The sequence below is a fragment of the Octodon degus genome, unplaced genomic scaffold (assembly GCF_000260255.1).
Source record: "Octodon degus isolate 3935 unplaced genomic scaffold, OctDeg1.0 scaffold00002, whole genome shotgun sequence".
Lineage (NCBI taxonomy): Eukaryota > Metazoa > Chordata > Mammalia > Rodentia > Octodontidae > Octodon > Octodon degus.
This window is the reverse complement of record NW_004524578.1, coordinates 15998817-16024425: the sequence shown is the minus strand read 5'-3', so window position 1 is coordinate 16024425 and position 25609 is coordinate 15998817. Positions and strand designations below refer to the sequence as shown.

General features: G+C 37.5%; 1 protein-coding gene across 3 annotated transcripts in view; it reads right to left on the bottom strand.

Annotated features, from left to right (window-relative positions):
* Positions 1–25609, bottom strand: part of Agbl1 (ATP/GTP binding protein like 1) — a 958008-nt gene that overhangs the window by 261474 nt on the left and 670925 nt on the right. For 2 of the 3 annotated variants that reach the window (XM_023710175.1, XM_023710176.1), the window contains one exon: positions 20409–20572. In XM_023710175.1, coding sequence (XP_023565943.1) covers positions 20409–20572 — 164 coding nt within the window. Of the gene's footprint in view, positions 1–16189; positions 16225–20408; positions 20573–25609 lie in introns of those variants that run through there. The other variant, XM_023710177.1, reaches the window with a different exon arrangement.

The window sequence follows — 25609 nt, the reverse complement described above, 5'->3', positions numbered from 1 at the left end:
AAAGATCTTGCATTGGTTGTTAGACTCTGGATGATTTGTGTTATAGCTTCGCAGAAAGTTTGTCTGAATTTTGTTCATGTCCAGAAACTTTGCCTGAGACTGGGATTAAGCATGGTAGACTGATTAGTCTGTCAAAAGAAATTTCAAAGCAGTTGAATATTGAAGCAGTGGCACGACTGTTGTTGGGGGCTTTAGTCAGATTTATGTTGTGATTCAAGAGCAAAGATTCCAGCAGGATGATTTAAAATGTTGTGATTTTGGCCATAAAGGAAGCGCCAATAAAGCTGTGGAATACAAAGATAGAGCTGAGAGCATCTCCGATGCTGAGAAGGAACAAGAGAATGGAAAGAATGGCCTGAAAGCATCACTGCAGATGGCAGACCTCAGTCTCCATCTTTTGCAACCTCAGAATTGCAAGAGTAAAGGCCTTTGCCTTGAGAAGAGAGCTGCAGAGCCCCAGTTCCAGAAGGGAGGATGCAGCCACACCAGGTTAAAGAATGGTGCCTGCATGGAGAATGTATTCCTCGGAATAAGGGCCTGGCTACTGCTCCATCTGGCAGCATCCATGTGGCATTTGTTTTAGGCATTTGCAGAATGCAGGAGTTTTGAGGTTAAAAAGTTTTCCACCTTGATCCTCGATTTCAGAAGAAAGTCAGGCTGTATGCTTCTGAGAGGGCAGTGTGTAAAGCTGTGATTAAGAAAATTATTCAGTAGAAACCCTAGAAGTTTGGAAAAGCCAGGTACATGGATTGTTCAAAGAAAGCTGCAGTGGAGCAAAGAGAGCTGCAGAGGGAAGACATGGGAGTTACAACCACCTAAAGCGCCACAGAGGTGGAGCCACATGGAGCTCACAATTTGGCACAGATTTCTTTGTATGTTCCCCATGGAACTATAGGACTTAATGTTTGCCCTGCTGGGTTTTGTACTTGTTTTTGCACAAATGCTTTGTATTCCCCTAGTGTTTGTAACTTTTGGAATGGTAATGTTTATCTTGTGCCATTGAGTGTTGGAAGTGTTTAACTTTTCATTTGTACAGGGATTCATAGCAAAGAGTTTGCTTTTCATCTTGGATGAGATGTGGGACTTGGATGTTTTAGCAATGCTGAGACTGTTAGGACTTGAGCAATTCTTAGAGATAAACTAAAATTTCTTTTGGATAAGGAGATGTCCATGAGTCTTTGGGGGTCCAGAGATGGAATGTTATGGTTTGTGTCTAAGTTGTCCCCTCAATGCCTCATGAAGTCATGGGGCAGCTTCTGGAATTTGAGATTGATTCATGAGCCAATTCTGGAATTATCTCTGTGAGTGCCATGGAACCGATATATTTGCACTATCACAACGTGAGAAGGGGAGAGAGGCTCACTAGCCGCTTGAGCTGCTGCCCCACCATTTTGCTCTCTGCTCTTTGACACCATCATAAACTGTTGCGATCTGCCATGTACCACTCTATCTTGGAGCCAGCTGAGTACAGACTGAAACCTACACTAACTGTGAGGTAAATCAATCTTTCCTTCCTTAATTTTAGTTGTTGGATATTTTGCCCAAGCAATGAGAGAAAAGTAACTGAGACACATCTTATTTGAGCACAACTTCTCAAAATATTGAAAATTATCTGGATTTCTGCAGGATCTGTTGTGATTTCACCATTCACAGTCTTTGTTTTTTAATTTTTTTATTCACTTTAATGAGAAAAAGATAAAAGATCAATGAAACAGTTTCAGAACAGGTTAGTAAGACAGTTACAATAATTAATACATTGCATATTGTTGTCTTCATAGTAGTTATCCAGAGGACAAGATGCAGACATGATGTTTTGTCTAAATAATAATATTAGTACAACCCTTCTCATTCTTTTTTTTTAAATGTATTTAGTACAGGGTCTACAGGTTCTCACCACCCAGATGGGACTTGAGTGGTCCTCCTGTTTTCAGCCTCCCCAATGCTAGGATTACAGGCATGTGCCACCACGCCCAGTCTCAATCACCATCTGAGTGCTCCCTGGGGGGTGGGGCCGCATGGCATGCTGGGAATCAAACCCCGGCCCCTGCACCCTGCCTAAGAAGGCATTTTAGTCTGCTGAGCTGTCTAGCTGGACCACCCGTCTCATTCTTAATTGCATAGATTTGAATCTTTTCTTTCCTTGTTTTGATAAGACTGGATAGGGTGTTGCCAATTTTATTTTACTTTTCAAAGAACTGTTTGATTCTTTGCATTGTTTTCTTAATATTAATTGCATTAATTTTTGTTCTGATCTTCATAATTTCCTCCCTCATATGAGCTTTGTGTTTGTACTGTTCTCCTTTTTTTACAAGTTTGTAATTCACCATTAGGTTGTTTATTTGAGCTCACTCTGTTTTCCTGATGTGAAAAGTCAGTGCTATAAATTTCCCTCATTGGACTGCTTTCATTGTGTCTGCTAAATTCAGGTATGCTATTTTGGCATTATCATTTAATTGTACAAATTGTATAATTTTTATTTAATTTCATCTGTGATCCAACAGCAAATTCTGGTAAGGCTGTGGTACATAAGGAACCCTTCTCCACAATTGGGGAAATTGTAGACCGTTCCAACCATTGTGGAAATCAATGTAGAAATCCTTCCAAGCACTAAAACTGAATGTTCCACTTGGCCCAACTCTTCTCCTTCTTGGTATTTTCCCAATAGAACTAAACCATCATGTCTCAACAATATATGCACACCGTGTTTATAGCATCACAGTTTTAATAGATAAATATAGGAAACACCACAAGGGGTGATCAAGAGATGAATGAATCAAGAAAATTGTGATCTTTTATACAATGGAGTAGTGCTTGGCCACAGAAGATGGTAACTTTGAGACATTTCTCGGTAAATGAGTGCAACTTAAGACCATACTCTGAAGTAAAATACATCAGATGGACATATTCTCACACCAGTGAAACCAAAAGTAGAAGGATCAAAACTCATAATAAATGTTGTGAAATACAGTAGTCCCTCACTAGTTTGCAGTTCTACCTTTGCAAACTCGTTTTGTGGGTTTTCAAAGATATTAATCTTAATTTTTATCATGGATTTTTTTGTTATATTTCAGGCTTTTATAGTACCATACAGCATAGGGATGTTGTTAAGATTACCTAGATTTACAAATTTAGAAAATGGTTAAGAACATTAGATATGTTTTTAAAAGTGTGGGAAGGTTTATAAGAGTGCAGGCATAGTTTATAAAGGTTTAAAATAAAATAAATACTAAGATAATGCAATGTTGTTACTTTACTAGTTTTCACTCATTACAGGAGTGTCTGGAATATAACCTCTGTGCTACTTGAGGGACCACTGTAGTAAAAAGAAATGTTTAGATTGGAAAAGGAACTAGGGAGATGAGGAAAGAAGGAAGGGAGAAGGAAAAGTGAACACGAGGAAAAATGGAAATAAAGATTTTTGTCAGTAAAAGTAGTAACAATGGAACAAGGGAGAAGAAGAAAGTGGGACAAAAAGAAAAATAAAGGTATGCCATGTATAGGTACAAATTTCCTACACTGAATAGGATCATTATATATCTAAAATATACTCATAATGTTAATTTTTCAATTAATATATTACATAAATCTGAAAGTGTTCCATCATGATTTAACTGTCTACAACCTTCAGCATGTACCTCCCAAGTCCATTTTCCTAATGGCAGTACATTCCTAGAAGGGCACTGCAGGTTTTACCCAGAACATTTGGATATAATCTAATGATCTTTTTAGGCATTCTAAAGCCCTAGGGGCAAAGTTGTAGCTTGTGTGCCACAAGTAGCTGTTATTTTTTATTCAAAGCACTAAAAAACCCATCCTCACTGTCCTAGGACAATGACAGTAATAGAGGGTAGGAGAAAGACCAGCTCCTGGGACTGAGCAATTATTGTTTGCCTCTTATGTAGAAACTACTTCTCCTTGTTTTGAAAATACAAACTGGTGCTACACACCTAGTAGCATTCCAACAAGGAAGCCAGTTGAACCAACCATATCTTTTCCTTGTCCCACAGATTTATTTTCCCCTAACCACCGTGGCTGCAAATACTCTGAGCAGAAGTAGCAGCATGCACACTTTGTGCAGCATGTAGACAGAAGTATCAGGAAGAGTATGGAGTTTCAAGTCAAACAGAATCATGTTTTTAATCGGGGAAAATTGTTTCACCAATTGGAACACCTTCACTTCTAAAATGAATGCTAATCTTTTAGGTTCTGGGTCAAAGAACAAATGAGCCAATATGCGGAATATGCTGGATAGTCTCCATTGCCCTCCCTCTGCTCCATTCCTCAGGTTCTCATCATCTTTCTGAACCTGGATCCAAGCAGTCCAACTCAAGGACAGCTGCAAACATTCTGCCTTGCCTTGGGGCTGCTGTCTGGGTTCAGTCAAATTGCTGCATAATCAGGAGATAGAGGAGAAATGAAAGAGGTGTGGAATTAATTATGCAGCCTTCCTCCTTGACTATTTTGCTGAAGTCAAATTAAGAAAACTCACCCCAAGAGAAAGACTTAGCCACCTATTGTTCTTTGAAGTCAGAAAGAGACTGTAGTTATAATTCTTCAACTTTTGAATGACAAAATCTTATAAGGAATCACCTTATAAGTTGGTAATGGGATGTGGACTCAGGCGCTTAAATAAAAAAGAACCCAATTGGGATTTTAGTCCCATACAACTCTGTGGCTCTTACTGGGAAAAGACTAAAGTTTCATATTCAATGTGTCCATTTATTATTAGTTAATTTTTAATATTTCCTACAGTCGACTTGGGAAAGGGGTAGGATAAAAGGAATAATTTGGCTTGATATAGTAAAATTCTAGCACTATTGACCTTCCAGGGAGATTTCTTGTGTATGATATTACTTCTTAGTTACCACATTAATAGATTTTACAATGTCTGAAACCCTCTTCAATTTGCTCTTTGGCATTTTCCCTCTCTCTCAGCAAACATCTGGGAGCATTTTACAGGGCTTTCCTGTAATCTGCCAAACTATGCACACATGTGCCTTTCAGGAGTCCAATTTTCTCCACCCAGTAATTGGCCAATGCAGAGAAACAAAGTATCATTTTATTTTACATAATGGCACTATGTAAAATGATTCACTAATTCAGTGCTGAAAAATAATAATCACAAGTTGGAAGATTTAAAAGACACATGTGAGAGTATAGCACCCAGGGAAATCTAGGCTCTGGGAGCTTACACAAGCTCTCTCTTGCCCCCTGCAGTTTGCTGAGGGACAAAAGAGAATTTTGTAATTAGCTTTGTGCTTTGCTTGCAAACTTTACCTGAAATGTTCTTTTGCCTTATAAGGAGCCATCAGTACCTCTGGGACTATAGCACACAACCATATTATTTAGAAACAGTTTTGCTTCCCCATCATGTAACAAATATGTCCTTGTTATTCCTTTCTCTCCCTTCTTGTTAATCGAATGAATTATCCACAAAAAATTCAAACTACTGCTTAATATGGATTACTCTGTTTTGTGTTTCTTACCATTTTAATTAAATGGCTCTATAAAAAAGGATATAGCAATAGTTAATGCTTTTTCTTTGAGAATAATACAGTTTGAAAAAATAGAATTTCCACCTAAATAAATTAGGCATGCTTATCTTATCACCTGCAGTCTCATTGTACCAACAGTGTTGCCAAGCAAACTTCAAGAACCTTACAATTCAGCACCCACACTGATGGACAGTGCCCGCTCAGCAAGCATCTAAGCAAACTACCAGACAGAACAGCAATTGAGAACAATGAACAATTCTCTGTAGTGACTTAGATCTTAACAAACCAACTCCATAAGCATGAGCTACAAACACCCTAATGTAAACTGTTGTGCTCTGTCTTTAAAAAAAAAAATCCCTTTCCCTACCCCAATAGTGCAGAATACATTTTCAAGCCAATACCAACTCCATACCACTCTTCAACACTACTACTGTAGCGAGTTACTTGTATCAATAAGAATTTGGATAATGACAGAGTTCCATCTGTTTTAAAAGGGCTAAATTTCACCCTAAATGAGTTAAATAAAATTGAAGGGATTGTGCAGTTAATATCTTGGTGTTTGGTATTCGTGAATGTATACTTCTGAGATGGTACAGAAATTCATATTTTTAAGTCTGTTATGCAAAGCTATTTATATATGTATGTGCCTAAAGCCAGGAAGAGATTATTCTGTGTTAGGGTATTTCTGACCTTTATTCACAAACAAGGTAGTATCAGAGACTAGTAAATAGTAATTATTTGCTCATAGTTGGGGCTCATTTGATTTCTTTCAATTAGGGACTTATTTAACAACAGCTAACAGAATGGACACTATCTATTCCACCCATTCCTTACTATTTTTTCTTTATTATTTTGAATGCAATTCACTTAACCTGTTAGCATTTTTGTAGCTCAGGAATGGACTATCACATTCCAGATTTTGTCAACCAAAGAAAAGCAAGCAAAGCAAAAATATTCTTCTACTTTTACATTTATATCATATTGTATTCTACCCTTCCTTCCTCACCATTCTTTTCCTCTTCTTTCTTTAATTTCTTTATTGAGACCAGATCTCAGTATCTTTCCCAGACTGACCTTGAGCTCCTGGGTTCAAGAGATTTCTCTGCCTCAACCTCCCAAGTAGCTGAATATACAGACACATGCCAATGTGCTGGGCTTAAATCTTTCCCTATTTCATTCTGAAATTTTTGATTCCACCAAAGCCACTGAGCTTTCATTAGGACTTTGGGAGGTTTAGCACTTAAGCCTTCTGGAGCTCACTGCTAGTTACAATTTCCACAAAAGTAACTATATTATTGGAAAGTGTCATACGCTTAGCTGGGAGCTCCTTAAGGCAAAATTGGTCCTAGTTCAGTTTCATCTTTTCAGTTTTATCTGTCACTTCAAAGTGTAAATGATTTCAGAATATCAAGAATATCATTATATGATAGAGTCTTGCTACACAGAAAAGGATAATCACTAATTCCATAGTTATAGCTAACTATTTTTTTCTTTTAATATATACAAATTGTTCAATGGGCTGGGATTTAAAATAAAATTCTGGATATAAATCCCTATACTGGCTTATAAATATCCATTTATACTATTTTGCAACCTTTCAGTCTCCTTATTTTTCAGTAAATGTATGATGAGAAATTTAGCAAATATATAACCCTTTATTGAGCAATGCCCTTGTAGGCATTGGACATTATTCTAAGTGCAAGATACTCAGTGTTAAGCAAAGAAGTTACAGTTTTTATATCTCTCATGAATTGTATATCCTGCCAGGGAGGGACAGCTGATACTAAATTAGAGATGTGATAGTGGTAGTGATGAGGAATGCTACTGTACGCAATGTGATCATGAAAGTCTTGCTGAGATGGTGAAACTTAAACGGAGACTATGATATCTATGCTGAGAGTTGAATGTCACAGAGGAGCCAGCTGTGGGACCATCTACAGGAAGCGCAGAAGAGGCAGAGGTAACAGGTGAGGGGAAAAATTGAGTCAGGACTATAGCATCTAGTCTGTTAAAGACACGGTAAATTGAAGCTATATAAAAAGAAATTCTACATGTCTTCAACCTTCTGGTTAGTAATGTATAAAAACAATCATATTAGGAGATGGTCAGATCGCAATATCATTATGCTCATTGAAAAAGAAAGTATTAAAGAAGAAAAAAAGAGACCTATTGTATGGGTCCATTTACAAATAATTTCATACATGGAAGGATAGAAGGCAATCAGGGGCTTCCTGGGAACAGTGGAGTTGGGTGAGGAATGGATGACAAAGAAACGTAAGGATATTTGGGAGACTGATGGGAATGTGGTCATAGCTTTGATTGTGGTGAATGTAAAAGGCTCACCAGCTTTTAGACCAGTGTGGACCACTCACCTTCCCCCTAACTGAAGGACACAGAGATCAGTGACCATAGTTCCTTTGGAAGCTAAGAGACCCTGCAGATGGAGGGCTTGATATCATTTTTCTCTTGCTTGCTTTGCTGTGTTTCTTTTGTAACCCACAGTAAAAGCTGAGGGAAGCAGGCAGGATTCCTTATTCGAAGCCACATAACAAAATGACTAATGCCAAGTCATCAGATACATATTGGCTCTAATTTAGTTTCCCTTTCCATTGCACTGAAACAATATTGGCTTATGCTAACTTATCTCCATTTTCTAATAGGCTAATCTCTCACCACAAATAGAATCAGTAAGTCTATGATGAGCTCTCATATGGCTTAAGAGATTTTTTTTTCTGACTAGCAAATAGTTGAGGTCTGAGTTGGACAGTTATGCCTAAAAAATACTAAGTGATTGAATAGAGATAAAGTACACCTCTCTTTCTCCTAATAACTTTCACTTTCAGGAACAGAGAACAGTACACACTGAGATTCCACTCTGAAATCTCTAAGACCTCTTATAATCAGTGATATTACACTAGATTCTCCCTTTTCTTGTTGCATGTTGGTTTGACATTCTTCCCCTAACATGCTGTTTTTTCAAGGTTGGGTCATCTAGTTCTCAACATATCTTACTGTTTTCCTGTCTCTTTTTCTTATTTGTTCATTAAGCCTTTCTGTTAACTCTGCACTGTTAAGCTTCTGAGTCTTCATTGTATTCTCACAAGGATCAAGAAAAATTTTAAAGTTTATTCCATCAAATAGGAGCTTTTTGCCATTTGACATAATTCAACTGCCTGACTTTGTATCTTGAATTCAGGATTGCAAACTCACTGTCCACGCTGCAATGTGAAGGTCAGTGCATATAGCTTTGAAGTTAAACATAGGATATTGGAGCCAAAAGGAATTTAGAGATATTGAATTTCAAAGGTAAGAAACCTAAGAATATTTTTTTTTTGCTTTTCCCTTACTTTTTTTCTCCATTCCTCTATCCCACATTCTCACTCCTTTTGAATTGTCTTCCCACTGAAAATGCCTACTGTATATTCTGAATCATATTTGCTTTTTCACCTTCTCATGCTAAGAAGACTCTGCCATATTTATAACTTATGAGTATGGTCTTAAGAGTATGGTCTTGAGTTATATCCATTTACCTCTAAAAGTCCCCAGTTTATCCTTCTTTATGGCTGGGTAGTACTCTGTTGTATAAAAAGGCTGTATCTTTTTTTAAAGGCATTCCACAGTTGATGGGCATTTGGGTTGTTTCCAAGATCTAGATAATACAAATTGTGCTGATATAAACATCAGTACACTTACATCATTGTTAAATTCTTCTCTGAAGATACCCAGAAGGGAAACAGCTGTGTCCAATGAGACCTTTAAACTTAGTTTTTTAGGATATATATATATATATATATATATATATATATATATTTCATATATGTGATAGTTAAGATGACTACACTATTAATTTATTTTAGTTCATTGAAATGAATGGTTAGTTCTAATATTGTTTGGACAATCAAATCTTCATAGCTTGTACTCTGTGTAATAATTTAAATATAACAATATGCAATGTATTAAGCATTGGTGGGGCTAGTCCTTTGGGTGGGCCACAGGGGTCATGGAGTACTTAGTAAAGAGAAAGTAATAAACATATGAGCACAAAGAGGAAAGAATAAATGGTCTAAAAACTGGTGAAAGTTCATTGAATTAACTTGACCAGCCATATCAGTTTATTTAAAATCTCTCAAAAAAAAGCAACCTGCCTTCCACTTTTAGAATTAATAATAAAAGACAAGAGCTGCAGGAGCTGCCTTTGATACAGCGTGGGAAGAGCAACTTTCTCGATTAAATGCTTTTCCAGAGGCTGGTAGCCTACTTTATTTGGGGGGTATCTATAGTTTCTGAGGCAGGAGACCATGCTTCCCTTTGGCTGAGCCTGACGCAGAAGCAAGTGAGACCCTCATCGTAGACTGAGAATGAGTAAATCACTTAAGTACACCTAGAGAACCACGTAGACTTCCCAGGCTCGCATGAACTCACTGGTGTAATAGGAATTTGTTTAGAAAGCCTTTCATGATTGTTATTAGATTGAAACGTTTTGCAAATGGCAAATGCAACAGAAAGAAAATGCATTTTTCCTCTCCTCTGTTGATAGTCTTTTCCTCCTTTCAATTATTAGCTTCATCCATCCAAACTGTAGCAGTGTTTCTTGATCTTCTCCGATTTGTATTAAAACATAAAGAGACATTTGGGAACCAAAAAAAGAGCCCAGGTCCTTCTAAGTTTAATACTTGTGTGCAAGTACATGAAATTTATAAGTATCTAAGTGATATTGCAGAAAAAATCTGTAAAGAAATGAATTAAAAAACTGGGACTGGAAATCCCATTCAAAGCAGCTATCCCCGTACTGGGAATCTTCCCAGAAGAACTGAAAACATCATATCATAGTGATATACGTGCACCTATGTTTATAGCAGCACAATTTGTGATAGCCAAATCTTAGAAGCAACCAAAATGCGCATCACCTGAGGAATAAATGAAAATGATGTGTTATTTTTATACCATGGAGTATTACTCAGCTATAAAGAATGATAAACTCAAAGGCTTCATATATAAGTGGATGCCTCTTGAAGATAATACTCATAAATGAAATAAACCAGACCCACAAGGGTAAATATCCTATAGTCTCCCTAGTGTAAGAACTCAAAAGAAGAAATAAAAATTGAATGGTACAACAAAACTAAATGGGAAGTGAGAACTTAAGGATTAAACAATGAAGAGAGGGCAAGAAGAAAAGCTAGGAAACATGGCAGGGGCAAAACCATACATTTATATACATGAGATGGTTAAGGCAATGATCGTGAAAATCTCCATCAGGTTTTTGCAAACTAGCAGTTAATTGGTAGGATTCTCACCCTGACTAACTATATATGCTGACACCTGTGAACTAAGCAACTGCACTGAAGATAGCAATGTGTAATACTAGGGCCATGCTTGGAATCCCTGTCATTCTGGTCTTCTAAAAGTGTATTGCTTCTACTGTCATACCAATAACTGCTATACGTTCTCTCAAGTAAATGTTTCTTTAAAAACAAAAAAGGTAATAAATGAAAACAAGCGACAAGAAAAAAATGTCACAGGACTGTCCTGCTACAATGTTGCATATGGTTAGATGTCTAAATTTCTATGTAAAAATTTGTAATTTTTTATTTCTGGTGTTTTACTATTTTTTATTTTTTAATTTTTAATTTTTTTCACATTCTATATGGATTTAAAGTTTAGCATATCAATGACTGAGGGAAAATACCTGTTCCATGTTATGTCTAAGACATAGGATATTCAGACAGATACAGATGTTAAGCTCAACAGCCTATGTTTTAGGGTAATAATATCATTAAATTAGTACAAATATATATTCAATATCTTCTTCACATCCGACAATGCATCTGTATTTTTCTAAAGTCACAATCAGCAGATGCCTATCAATAATTATCCTGCTTTTGTTTCTTTTGTCATTTGAAAGGCAGGATATATTAGTGATAACTTGAGTTAAAAGCCACCAGTCTCTCGCTAGACTACTTACATTTGACAAATATGTTAACCTCCATAATATGTTTTTTTGTTTGTAAAGGGGAACACTAATAATAGCAGGTAGCATATTGGATCATTTATATGAATAAGTGATATAATATTTGTACAGTGCTTTGCAGAATATCTAGTTCATGTACAAGCTCTAATGTTTTACATTATTATTGCTTAATGTATATGTGCACATACTCTTTATTTTTATGGTTTTATAAGTTCTAGGAAATTAATCAGCAAGAGGTCTTATTTTTCTTTTTATTGAACTAGGAAGTTGCATTATTCAAGATTTCCTGGAATATATACATTGTTTCTTTAAGTACCTACATATTAAAATTTGTTTTCAGTTATGTTTATTTTCTTGAGAGATATTCTACAAGCTGGAAACTCAATATCAAGTGAAAACTTTTATAAACCTTCTTGCACATTTCCAAGCTACTCCCCAGAAGAAAATAAACCAATGTACAGATTGCTGAGTGACACTACTAAACCTCTTTCCTCTCAGATACACTAACGTCAGGTTTTCCTTAACACATTTTTAAAACATCTCTGTACAATTTTATAACGTTTAATTTTTGCCTTTCACTCACTGCTTATGGGACAAGGGATTTTGTTGTCATTTCTACAATCTAAGGCAACACGCCTTCATGGCTGATCAGTTCATTTTTGTAAAGAGCTTGGGAGCCATTTAACATGCTAAGGCATCATCCACTACGGTCACAAAACATGTTCCTTTCCATTCCAATGTTTTGCTTTGTGTAGCATTTTTCACCTGAAACTAAGAATATTTTACACATTACATACTATAGGTCATTTTAAAAGTCAGAATAGAATTAGTTGGCCAGAAGACATTAGAAAGAACTATAATTTCAATTAATTAGAAATTGATGGGAATAGTATTAATTTGAAACCATACATTCCAGTGAACCTCCATCCATTGTTTTACTAGGATGCTGCCTTTTCGAGACCTATTGTCCCAATCTCAGATTTCTTATTTTGGCACTGCTCACTCATTTTCCATCTTCTTTTGTCTTTAACTTTCCCTGAAAAATCTCCCTAATCTTGTTCTCTAAGGCAAAAGTCAAAGCATACAAGTCATTGAAGAAAAATATCACATATCAGGTTATTTTCTATTAAAACAAAAGGAATTATGTACATTCATCTAGACAAGAGAGGCTTTAAAAGTCATCTAGACTCTTGATTAGTAAGCAGCTATAATGCTTGCTAGGCTCCATGATGCAAAGAGGAATAGACAAAAAAACTATGAAAAAGAAGTTGGAGGAGAAAAACATATAGAACGATTATAATGATCATGAAGTGGAAAAGATTCTGAACTGGAGAAGGAAATGAGGCCTCACTCATGAGCAGGGTTATGGTGTGTTTTGGAAAATAACCAGCCACCAGGACACAAGGCAAGAGCAAATAGCCCACATTAAGGTAGCAGAGAAATATGAAAACATACAGCAATTGAAAAGATGATAGATCCAAATGAGAGATAACTAGCTATATATTCAAATGTGAATAAAAGAAACTGGTGAGAGTTGAAGAAATAGGTACAGTAAAACCTACATGTACAAGCTCTGAAATTGAAGTACGACATCAGCAAGAAGAATCCATAATGCAGAGTCGGATTTGAGAAGACAAGCTTTAGATAAATTTCCAGAATTTGATGAATTTTGGGAAAGAAGTAAAAATGAAGAAATGAAAAAAGAACATATAGAGGTTAGAAAGCAGATTCCCAGCTCTTCTAGGGAAGAAAAATGAAGAATTAGGATGAAATCATTGTTACTTTGTGAGTGAGACCTGTCCCAAAGGAATGGGAAACCCAAATTCAAAATTAAGGGGCTGGGAAGATAGCTCAGTGGAATAAGTGCTTACCTGGCAAACGCAAAATCCTGAATTTGATCCCTGGTACCATAACAAAATTAATTAAAAGACCTACACAGATGTGGGTGGGGGTAGAAACAGAGTGAACATATCTCATGTTGTAGAGAACAAATTTGAATTAGTGAACAAAAAATATAATTTCTAAGGCAGGAAAAAATGGGATAGCCTATATATAAGAAAAAATTAAGCTACTACACGATTAAGTACAGATTAAATATAGTCATGGATATAGTGTTTTGAAGTCAGCCAAGAAATCTTAGTAGGAAAGGCAAATTCCTAAGGAAAGGCAAGAGAGTGATATACATATGTATTAACTATCCATAAACATATGTTATTGATTTTCTTTCCCCAAAACAGAGAAAGTATTTAGTTAAGGTGGTCACTGGCAAAACACAAGAGGAAGAAACACTAAGAGACAAGAATGATGACCTGATTGAGTAGAAAGACTAGAATGAGAAATACAAATAATTAAACATGAAACTACATTTTTCAACTAAAAAAAAGGAGGCATATAAATGAAGGACCATTTTGCAGTGATATATATAGATAGATAGATAGATAGATAGATAGATAGATAGATAGATATGCAGATACTTTCTCTTAATTCAATAAGAAAGATTTGTACTAATAGTTTTTGGACAGTTTATCATGTCTGCATCTTGTACTATGAATAACTACTACGAAGACAACAATATGCAATGTATTAATTATTGTAATTGTCCTACTAACCTGTTTTTAAACTATCTCTTGCTATTTGTTTCTCAATAAAATTACTTTCAAAAAGAAACTACATTTTTAAAGATATGATTATGATTATCAGATAATCTAAGGGTCATGGATAATTCATACAGGTAAAATAAAAAGTGGAAAATTCATATTTTTATATCAAACAAGTCAGACATATGTGATTTTGAAAATTTATAGGTTTCCATCCAGATCCCAAAATAACAGAGACCAAGCCCAGAATTCTCTCACTTGCAATTACAAGCATAAAGCTCTTTGGTCCACTGTAAGTAACATTAACTTCTATATTGAAGGAGTTTTTTTAGATCCTAGTCAACATTCAAATCCAGCTGAATATCAGGAAATCTACTAGCATGTTTTAAGTCTTTCTAAATATAAAAAGTAATCCTCTGTTTAGAAGTCTATGTTTTTCAATAAACATACCATCCAGCCCTAAGAAAAAGGAATGATGGGTGAAGAAGATACTGAACATGAATACCAAACTGACAACTAGTTCATTTAATGGGCCGTGTAGTGATCCTCCTCTTTTCTGCCTCCCAAGAGCTGGAATAACAGGCACGTGCCACCACACCCAGTCTCAGTTGCCATCAGGGGCGGGGCTGCCACACCTTGTGGTGCAGGATGGAACCCTGGTCTCTGCGCTCTGCCTGAGCAGGCACGTTAGTCCACTGAGCTATCTGGCCAGACCTGAGAGTCATTCTTATTTTAAAGCTAGGTTCTTGGAGAGGATGGTTGCAGAATAACCGTCTTAAATATTGATCTCAAAAGCCTAAGCCAAGTTACAAATATAATAAGAAAAAGAAGTAAGGAAAGTTAATTCATAAAATTTTTAAAGTATCGAAAGGAGAAAATGCATAGAAGAATCCATGGAAACATTTCCTGGTATAAACAAAGAACTCACCAAGTTACTAATAATAAATCTAGAAATTTCCCATAAAACTAAGAAAAGAACCTTAAAACGTGCAATGAAACTCATTTTATCTGAGTAAGCAAGAAAATTCATAATATCAAGTTTAACATTTTCTGATGGATTATCAAGAAAAGGTGCAAAAAGAATATGTACAAGACTTCATTAGTGTTGTAGTTTGTGTGTAATTGTTCCCCCAAAGCCTCGTGCAGTCACTGGGGTTAGGGTTCTAGAGTTTGTGATTAATGCATGATCCAGTGAGGGGATTAAGGGCGTGAGTGCTACACCTGGCCTGAGGTGGATAAGGTGAATGCAACATAAGGGAGACTGAATTGCTCTCTCTAGCCTTGGTTGCTGTTGCTCCTTCCTTTCACTCTTGCTGTTTTGCTGTTTTCTGCCACCATGAATGGCTGCCCTCTGTCATGTGCCAGTCTGCCTTGAAGCCAGTCAAGAATGGACTGAAAAGTCCACTAACTGTGGAGGTTTCATCCTTAATTTTGGGTGTTGGGTACTTTGTCCCAGCAATGAGGAAAAAGTAACTAAGACAACTAGTAAACATCAAAGATGAATAAGTGCAGAAAAATATGTTTTGAAACAGTAGTATGGGTAATAGGCCAGTGAATATATCATTTTAACACAACTGAAATAAAAAATCCCAGTGGTTCAAGACTGACAGTTTACAACTCATTATAGAAGTCAGCAGTAAAAATAAAGAAGGAAATGTAGAAAAGCACATTTTTAAACAAATACTAATGAGGTAATGCTTATAATATCATATATTTAAGTAAAACAGAGAGTGATTAATATTATGCACTCCTAGGAGGCAGAAAATGGAACCAGATATAAAAATAAAAGTATACCAAGATACATACGCATGGCATGCTACTTGCATTGTGGCATCACGTTACATAAGTGACAATGGGTGTATTATTTTAAAATACAAAATTGGAGCCAAAGATGTAATTCAGCAGCACAGCACCTTCCTAACCAGTGCGAGGTCCTGAGTTTAATTTCCAGTAACAAAAAATAAATCAGTAAATAAACCATTGACAAAAAATTCTATTTTTAAAGTATGAAACAAATTAAACTATTTAAATAAATACAGCACAAATCTTTTTGTAAGTATTCTCATTTTTTTAATATTTAAAGAATGCAAAATAAGGGCCAGGGCTCAGTAGAATAAGCACTTCCCTGGCAAGCTCAAGGGCCTGAGTTCAATCTCTGGTTCTGAAAAAAAAAAAAAAAAGAATACAAATTAATAGAGCTGACGATATAGCTCAGTGGACTAAGTGCTTGTTTAGGTAAGCGCAGGGGCCAGGATTCGATCCCTCACTCTGCATTCCATGCCAGCCCCACCCCCCAGTGCACTAAAAAGGCGATTCAGACTGAGCGCACTGGTGTGCACCTGTAATCCCAGCACTTGGGGGTCTGTAAATAGGAGGATCACTACAAGTCTGATCTGCGTAGTGAGACCCTTAGACCCTGTACAGAAAAAAAAAAAAAAAAAACTAGAAATGATACCAGATTTCACTGAAGAAAGCAATAAAAATTCAACAATGTTGGCTATACTATATGATGCTATCTTCAAATTAGTTGTTCAGATTACCAGATATAAATCTATAAGATTGGTTTAAAGAAAACAAAACAAAACAATAACAAAGAACTTATAAGAAATACAAAAGAGGAAGAAAGAAAAAAAAAGAGTTAAAAAATTAAGCATTAACTGCTCCTTTCAAAAGACCAGCAGAAATTGACAAAACATTTTGACAGTGATTAACCAGATGATTCGAATATGGGTACTTTTTGCTGAGTTTTCCAAATACCATTTACTCATTTGGGAGAATACAATTGTATCTTTGAAACATTAAAATAAAACCGTATTTTTAATTTTAAAACTTCAGGCATTTTCTGTAAGGTTTATGTTGTATGTTAATTTTTTTATTGTTGTCCCGTCAAACTGAAGACGCGACCGAACACACTATCCCAGGTAGATGTTGAGGTGAGCAGAGGCTAAAACAGTAATTCTGCAATTTGGGAAAATACATGAGATACCATCTTTTACTGCAGCGCAGCGCAGAGATCCGAGCCGTGTCCTGTTATTAATGGAGGGGCAACGGGAGACAGGGCTGCTTGGCTGAGAAGCAGGATGCAGTGCTACGCAGGGAGAGGAACGGGAGCTGACTCAGCAAAACTGTTAAACGCCTGCACAAAACTTGTCACACCGGATAAACGGCGCCACCAGAAGAAGCAGCTTCGCATTCCTGTGCTGCACACACAGTTCTTTCAGGGATAAGATTGAGAGGAAGGACAAAGGAAGAGGAAAGAAAACAGGAGCACAGGATGCCATAATGAATCAGTAGACACTTCTTAAAGGAGCAGCTGGGAAGAAGAGGACCATAAAAGAAAACCCAAAGCGGAGGGCACGTACTTCATCTCACGGGGCAAGCATCCACTGGTTCCGCTCATGAAAAATGGTAAGTTCCTCTGTGGATGTTGACTACACTCTAATTGTTTTTATGGTAAATGAGGCGTGAACGCTGGTGTCTGAAAACATGATGTCCACGGTGAACAACCACATTACGTCTTTCTAGCAGGCTACTGCTGGGTTTGATGCTGTCAGTGGAGCCTGGGAAACTCAAATATGCACCACATCCTTGCATTTCTGTGAGGCAGACTTTGGAGGGGGAGGAGCCCGTACCCAGCCCTCTACACAGACACCTTTCCCCTCCTAATTCCTCAGTCAACATAAAAGAATCTTTCTGAAAGTAGACATCCTACTGTACAAAGAAAGAGGCAGAAGACAAGCAACAAAGACCTCTTTATAACATAGAGTTGTGTCAGCCAACATTAGTTACATTATATATTTTAATAAAAATCCTGATGCTCCTTACATTCTAAGATCTGACCTGATATATTTCTGGATATAACCCTATTCATTGGAAACCAATTAAATAAGTTCAAACAGCCTGATGCTGGCTTGAAAATTAGTAGATTTTATTTTACTTTATTGTATTGATTTCCCTTCCATTCTCTTTTAATCAGTATAAATTCATTGGCCTGTTTTTTGTTTTTGTTTTTAGTCTTTTTCAGACAACTTCACAGTATGTGGTTCAGACTGGCCTGGAACTCACTTTATAGCCCAGGCTGGCCTCAAACTTGCTGCAAGCCTCCTGTCTCAGCTTCCTGAGTACTGTGATTACAGTCATGTACCTCCATACCTGCTCTTTAGCTGGTGCATTTTATGATGTAGACATTTTCACAATGATCTTTTTTTCTTAACAACGTAGTCCTCAGGTCCTCTGACCAGGAAGCAAAATTTGCTTGGGTCAGTTGCCTCAAGATGGTTAGGAAAATACTTTGTGATACAAATCTGTGTAAAATAATTTCTCTCATGCTAACCTACATCAAATTCCATTCATCATAAATATTATTTGCATCTATTCAAAATGAACTTATTAATGGCATGCTAGTTCCGGATATGCTGCCCTTATGTTACTGAATAAGCCTAAAAAGTTAGAGGTCATGACAGGATCTGCAGTATTCCTAGTATGCTTATACCTGAAAAATTGATAGTTGAGTGGGATACTAGGTTACGGACAGATGAAACTATCTTCTTATGATAACCTGCATTGCAGCCACTGTGCTCGAGGGCTGACGCTGAATTCTTTAGGCTTGAATTAGAAAAGGCATTTCTTTGATAGATTCCTTCTTGTTCCAGTTTGCAAGCAACTAATCCTCACTGCCTTGGATCAAACAGATGGGCACAATCAATTCTGGGAAAGCAAGCAATGCCAGTTCTGCTCAATCTTCCCTCAATGAACAGTGCAGGAGAGAGGAGAAAAAAGCAAAGAATGAAAATTCAGTCATGCCAGCATCTAAGATAGCTTAGCAAAGGAAAAGATGAAAAGATATATTGAAATATATATCCTGGCAGGTGGAAGCACTTGCTGTCAGAGAAAATCTGAAAACACCACGACAATTCCAAACACACCAAGCCTTCAGACTTGGAGGAGCAGGGACAGGCAGGAGTAGCTGTTATGTCAGAGCTGAAGAACTCACCTAAGTGTGACATTGCCTTGCAAGTCTAAAATCTCAGCTACTCAGGAAACTGAGGCAGGAGAATCACAATTGCATGCTCAGCCTGGACAACTTACTGACTTAAGCAGAAACTATTTCAAACTATTTTTTAAAATGAGAGGCACTGGTGATGTAACTGTGATAGAATATCCCTGGACTGACTCTTCAGCACTGGGGAGAAGTCAGGGATGATTAAAGAAATCAGCAATAGCATCTCTAGAGAGGAAGGAGGTCCAGATTTGCATAAGTCTCCTTACTCCGTGATCTATATAGCCCACCCTGATGAGCAAGTTAATGGCTGCATGTGGGTAATTAATCTGAGACAAATCAGGGTCATCCAAAGCAGTATTGCTATAACTGTCATAACCTCTTAGGCTTGGCTGCCCATTGGATGGGAAGTCAAACTCGAATAGCAGCCTAACGGTGGCAGGAGAAAAATTAGTAAAAATGATCCAGAAACACAGTGGCCCTGATATGGATGGCGCGCTCCCTGCTTTTAAATGCGAAGTGCATGAAAAGCTGCCTCCTCGCTTACCAGCAGATACTTAATTCTCCCTCCATCCTGGCACTCAAAACACAAGCGATGGCTTAACCTTGGTTTCTCTGGTTCCCTGATTCCTCTGGCTCCTCTTAATCCTCTTTTCACACAGCACCATTATTTTTTCCCTTCTCCCCCTCTTAAATTTGTTTTGATCAAGCCTAAAATAATTTGTTGTGCTAAGGGTGTCTTGAGGGCTTCTCTGGAGAATGGCTCTCCATCCCTTGCCTCACCTATGACCCTCGCAGTTCTCAGAGCACGGGCCTTTCTCTGCTAGGCAGTCAGGTTCTGTGAGCTGAAGGTTAATCCTTTCCAGGTGAATCTCCTTAGCTTCTGAGAAGTCTACATTCTTGTTGGAGAAATGGAAGATGATCAAAGCATTTCATAAGAAATGCCTAGACATTTGCAATGAATTTGCCAATTTAACTGAACAGTGGCTCAAAGCCCTCTCTGTACATATATAAACACATAATTGCAAATATATGTGTGTATAGATGTGTGTGCATGTCAACCTCTTTATAATACTACCTATATGTCACATTATTTACAAACACATTGTTGTCTATTTTCACATACATGTGCACAATCAGGCAGTACCTCTTTGTCTTCAACAGAAAGTAAGGGTATCCTGATCTAGCTTACCAGAGAGCTTAATTGCACCTACCTTCATTCCAGAGCTCTTCCACATTTTCTGTCCAGCACGCATCTCCTTGACCCACCTGGATTGCACTGCCAAGAAATGCTACCATAGTAGTACACAAGTCCAAAGGTTGCTCAGCCCCTCTGAGCATCTTACCGCTGGAGGTGATGGCCCAGAACATCCTCCTCATCATTCAGCAGAGCTGTGGCTCGAGTCAGGAGCTGATGGCTGCAGCTTCCAGATTTGAGCTCCAAGATGAGGAGCCCCAAGCAATACATGGCTCCCATCTCCTCCAGCTCACTGGTACCAAATTGTAGTCCCTGCCGGTTAAGCAAAGTGGTCAACAGTCACTGTGAAATGGCATCAGATGAGAGTTTGAGATCAGAAGCAAGCACCGGACATATGCCCACCACAGAAGTTGAGAATTTACAGTACTCTTCTTGCATGACCCAGTATGTATTGTTGAGCACTTGTGCACTGGTGATGTTCAGCCCGTGCCATGTTTCTGTCCAGAGTTTCCAGGGATACTAAAGGACAGGAATGGAGGTAGGGCCAGGAATCAGCCACCCACGCCATGCAGTGCAGTGAAAGCGGCACTGTGCCTATCTATATTGCTACAAAGGGTTTTGTTGCTGGAACAAAGCTTATAAGCATTCCTACTGAAATGTACTCTGTTCTTAGCCTAAATTTATTAATCAGTGGAAAAATTTATTAATCAAAGTACGAATACTGAAACTGAAAAATAACAGCACACCACAGCATATATTTTAAACTACCCTTTCAACTATACTGAGATAATACATGAGAGCAAAGCCAAGACATCTCTCTGGCAAGATCCATGCTTGGGTAACAAACTAATGATACCACTTAACAAAATTTCCATAGAGTGGGCCTAAGGAGAGTCACATGGGGAGAAGACACTCTCTCAGGCTTTCACAGAGAGCACATTGGCCAAGCAACGGCTGTGACTCATCCACATGGCTGCACTGATAAAGGTTCTACAATCTGAGGTACAGGATCTCAGGACAAATCCTGAGGGCATTTCACTGACCTTCTCAGACCAAAAAGCTACAACTCTTGTTGCATAGGTCCTGCTTTACCTTGGTCTTAACCATCCAGTAGAAAAGTCTGAAGTCGAAATTATAAGAAATAAAGCCATGCTGTTAAGTTGAGCTGTGGAGGACTCAGGTCAATAATTTCTGACATTGCCAGTTAAACAGAAGACCCAATGCTATTATGGGCTACTGGACTCTTTTAGAATATTTTGCTGAGTTTACACACCTATAATATTCAATAACGGAACTTAGAAAAAATGGGGTATACAGATGAATGTCCATTTTGTATCTGTGTATTCAAAGTGGTTGGGATAGATATATAGTTACATTCTGTTAATAAATAGAATGATTTGTTCTAAAAAAAAAAATTTCATTGAACATTTACTATACACCCAGCACTGTCCTAATCTCTTTCCCATGCATTAAGTCAGTGACTTGCTATTAAAGTTTTAAGAGGTAAAGATTTTTATTTTTTCCCCATTCTTTTGGCTAGGAAATTCAGACGTATAACACTAAGGAAAGTGAGCAAATCCTAGAAACTAGGAGGATTAAATGCTAGCAAATGCATTCTGGCTACATTTCTCCAACATAGAATTCTACATACAATTGGCCAGGCTTGGTGGTACACTGCTGTAATCTTAGTACTCAGGAGGCAGAGATACCAGGATCATTGAAAATTTGCTGCCAGTATAGACTACATAGTGAGTTCAAGGCTAACTTACTACATTGAATGATGTAGTAAGACCCTGTCTCAAAAATACACACACACACACACACACACACACACACACACACACACACACAGTCATGGGGACACTTGAATGGCAAAGTAGAAAGTAGATCAGAATTGGCTTTGAATCGTGGGTTCACTGTTCTCTATTTGCATGATCTTGGATTTACTGAATTCATTAGCCTTGACTTCCTCATGTATAAAATGGGATAATAATTCTCTCCTACAATCATTCCTTCATAAGAAATTTTTCAAAAGCATTCAATAATATTGCATCATAAGAAATGTTTCAGAATAACCATATGAATGCATAATAGCACAATATCTTTCTCTTTCTAATAAAAATGTTTAGTGTGAAAAAATTCAATATGGTCCTGAGTTCTTCATGTTTACAAATTACTTTTCATGGAGCTAAAAAGCAATCAATAGTAGATTATTATTTCAAACACCAATATATTATTATATTGTGTAGTGTATTTTAATAACATAGTTACAAATTAATTATATTTTTAAATAGCTGAAAGAAAAGATTTTGAAATTTTCCAATATAAACACATGATAAATATTTTATGCAACATACAGTTATCTTACTTTGATCATTTATATGCATGTATCAAAATAGATGCTACATTGTGGCCCATAAACATATACAACTAAGCAAGGCACGAAGCCGAGGACTTGTAATCTCAGAACTTGAGAGGCCGAGGCAGATTATCACTGCAAGCTCAAGGCCAACCTGAGCTACATAGTGAGTTCAAGGCCTGGCTGTGATACACACTAAGACTTTGTCTCGAAATAAATAAATGTATGACTATCATGTGTCAATTTTTTTAAGTTGCCACATTTAGGTGATAGCAATATAGAGGACAATCATGGGACACTAACAGTTTTAAGAGCACCCGTAAGTATCCCAAGGATAAAATGAATTCCAAATTGTGAAATTCAAAGAATTTCTAGGTAAAATCATAAAAAGAAGTGGAAAGTCCTCAACTTTATGTCAGCTCTTGGAAAATTTGATTTGCTGAATGCCTTGATGCCTGTTTCTGAGGAAAAGAGCTATTATTTCAACATTAAAAGGAGTCTGCAAACAGCCTCAGTTCAAGGGAAAAGCTAGATGGTGAACAAATTGTTTTCTTAAGTCAATCGAAAAGATTACTTTCTAAAGGAGAAAAAAAAAGAAAGAAAACAGAATCTCTTCACCTGTGCTGAAGCTCTAAGCTCTTCCCACCCTGTTTTAATTAAGGCTACTCTTGGTTTAGTGGAAGGAATAGAAGATTATACCCTGCCCCTGCTCTGTCAGCTACCTCCCTGATAGTGGCAAAGGTGGGTCAACAAGAAGGGCACAAGGAAGGCCTCACCCACCCAGCCCAAGTAGCGTCTCAGTCACATCTGACACCCCAATACCAGCAAAGTGTACGTGAAACATGCCACAGAATTCAAAAAGATAGTCAAGTCCAAGGGGGAAGGCTCTCATAGTATGCATCGTGTTGACAGGTAATGGGCAATTCCTTCAAATCACTCCATTTTGGTATCACAACAGTTAAAGCAATAGCATTTCACAATGTGGAAATATCTTTGCTTTCCTAATGTGGGCACATTTATTTCAGGCAAAAGTTGGTAAATAATAAAAAGACATACTCATCCAGAAAACCATTAGGAGAGTGTATACCACTTTATATGAACTGTGAGAATCTGGGCAGGAGAGTTCATTTTAACCTCTACTATTATTTTCTTTTTGCTACTCTATTTTTTTACTTTCATACATAGTCAAAAATATTGGTTTGGCTTATGTTATGGTCAGGATTTTCAAGGGAAACAGTAAAATGCACATAATTTTAGGATTATTTTATGGTAGTCACCCAAAGAGTCTATACACAAAGAGAATAAAGGAAATCTGTCCACACACTAAATACCCAAAGAATCCAGCTGAGGGCCTGGATCCCACAGCATTATATATTGCATGAACCCTGCTGAAGATCTAAAGCCCATGACAACCTCATGCAAGTCTATTTCATGGATCTGCACTGGAAAGGCCCAAATATCTGTGGTGGAAGCTAGAAAGTTGGTGCAAGCAAGAGGAAGGATCTGTGGCAGTAGGCTGAGAGATCTGCACTGGAGCCAGGATGCAACACTCAAAGTAAGGATCAGAGCACCTCCAAAAGGTACCACAGCCATCGACAGCAATAATGAAGTTGTGAGCTCTTCCAAGGATGAGAACAGCTGAGGTCCTTTCATGAAAGCCAGCAGGACAAGTTTCTCCAGGACACTGAACCGTGCACCATCTTTCCCTTCCGAGCCAGGAAGTCATGGTCAAAGTAAGAATCAGAACTCCCCTAGAGTGAACATTCTCAGCAACAACAATGTCCCAAGCTCCTTCAACAATGAAAACAGCCAAGTTCATATCAGGAAAGCCAGCGTGACAACCTCCTCCAGAGGAGTCAAACAGACCATGGAGAACCAAGAGCTCCCTAACAACACCTAAACTTCTTCCTTTCCAGTTCTGCCTCTGATGCTGCCAGCAACAATTCTCAGACGGACCCTCTATACTGGTTCAGTTCAGCTGCATGTTACAAATTGACCAACCATTGTCAGTCCACCATAGCTCGTATGATTGACAACATATGATTGTCCACCATAGTTCGTATGATTGACAACATATGATTGTCCAACATAGCTTATATGATTGACAACTTCCCCTCAAGAATCCTTGACATGGAAATAAAATCCTTGGGGACATGGGCTGAGGGTTTCTGTTTCTTTTATAATTTTCTATTTGTGGCTTCGAGCACATGACTATTATATGCTATATTCTCTATATATGAATTGGAAAATAATGGCAATCTATGGGTAAACATGGAGCTGCATGGATGGATTGCCTCTGAGATGCACATTTCATTTATCAAGTAGAGCTTGACTTCTCTTGGTAGAGAGTTCGTGAGTGCCTTCAAATTATGTTTGCCTGATGTCACATTTCATGAGAATTAAATTTTTTTTAAAATATGCTTTTGCTCCAGTAGATTTTGTCACTTGGTATGTGTAGCAAAATGGTAAATAACATTTAGAAACTTTGACCTCTCTCTTGGCCAGTTATCAAAGACTTATGATCCAGAAGTTACAAATGAAGCTGGTTCTGGGATAGTTTAAAAGTGCCTATAATAACATAAAGATAAAATTTCCATCTCACACAGAACTAGTGAATTAGACTGAGTTGTGTTGTTTGCTTGTTTGTTTTTTACAATTTGTCTTTAACAGAAAATAACAAAAAGTCAGACTATAGTGACTTCAACAAAGAGGGCCATACTTTGCACTCACTAAACTTGTGGGGAGATGAAAGGTTCATGGCATGATCCCAGCAACTTCAAATCAGGGCAATTGCCACCTGATATTCTCCAGATTGTTGTTTCATTTGAAAAGTGATTGCTCTGGCTTCCACCAGCACTGTATCCATCAAAAGAGAAGAAAGAGAAATAGCAGAATGGTGCACTAGCATAGCTTTGCTTATGTTTGACCGACCAGAATTCAATGAAACAGCCACTTCTAGCTTTCCCCCCCCCCTTAGGCAGATTTCTTTT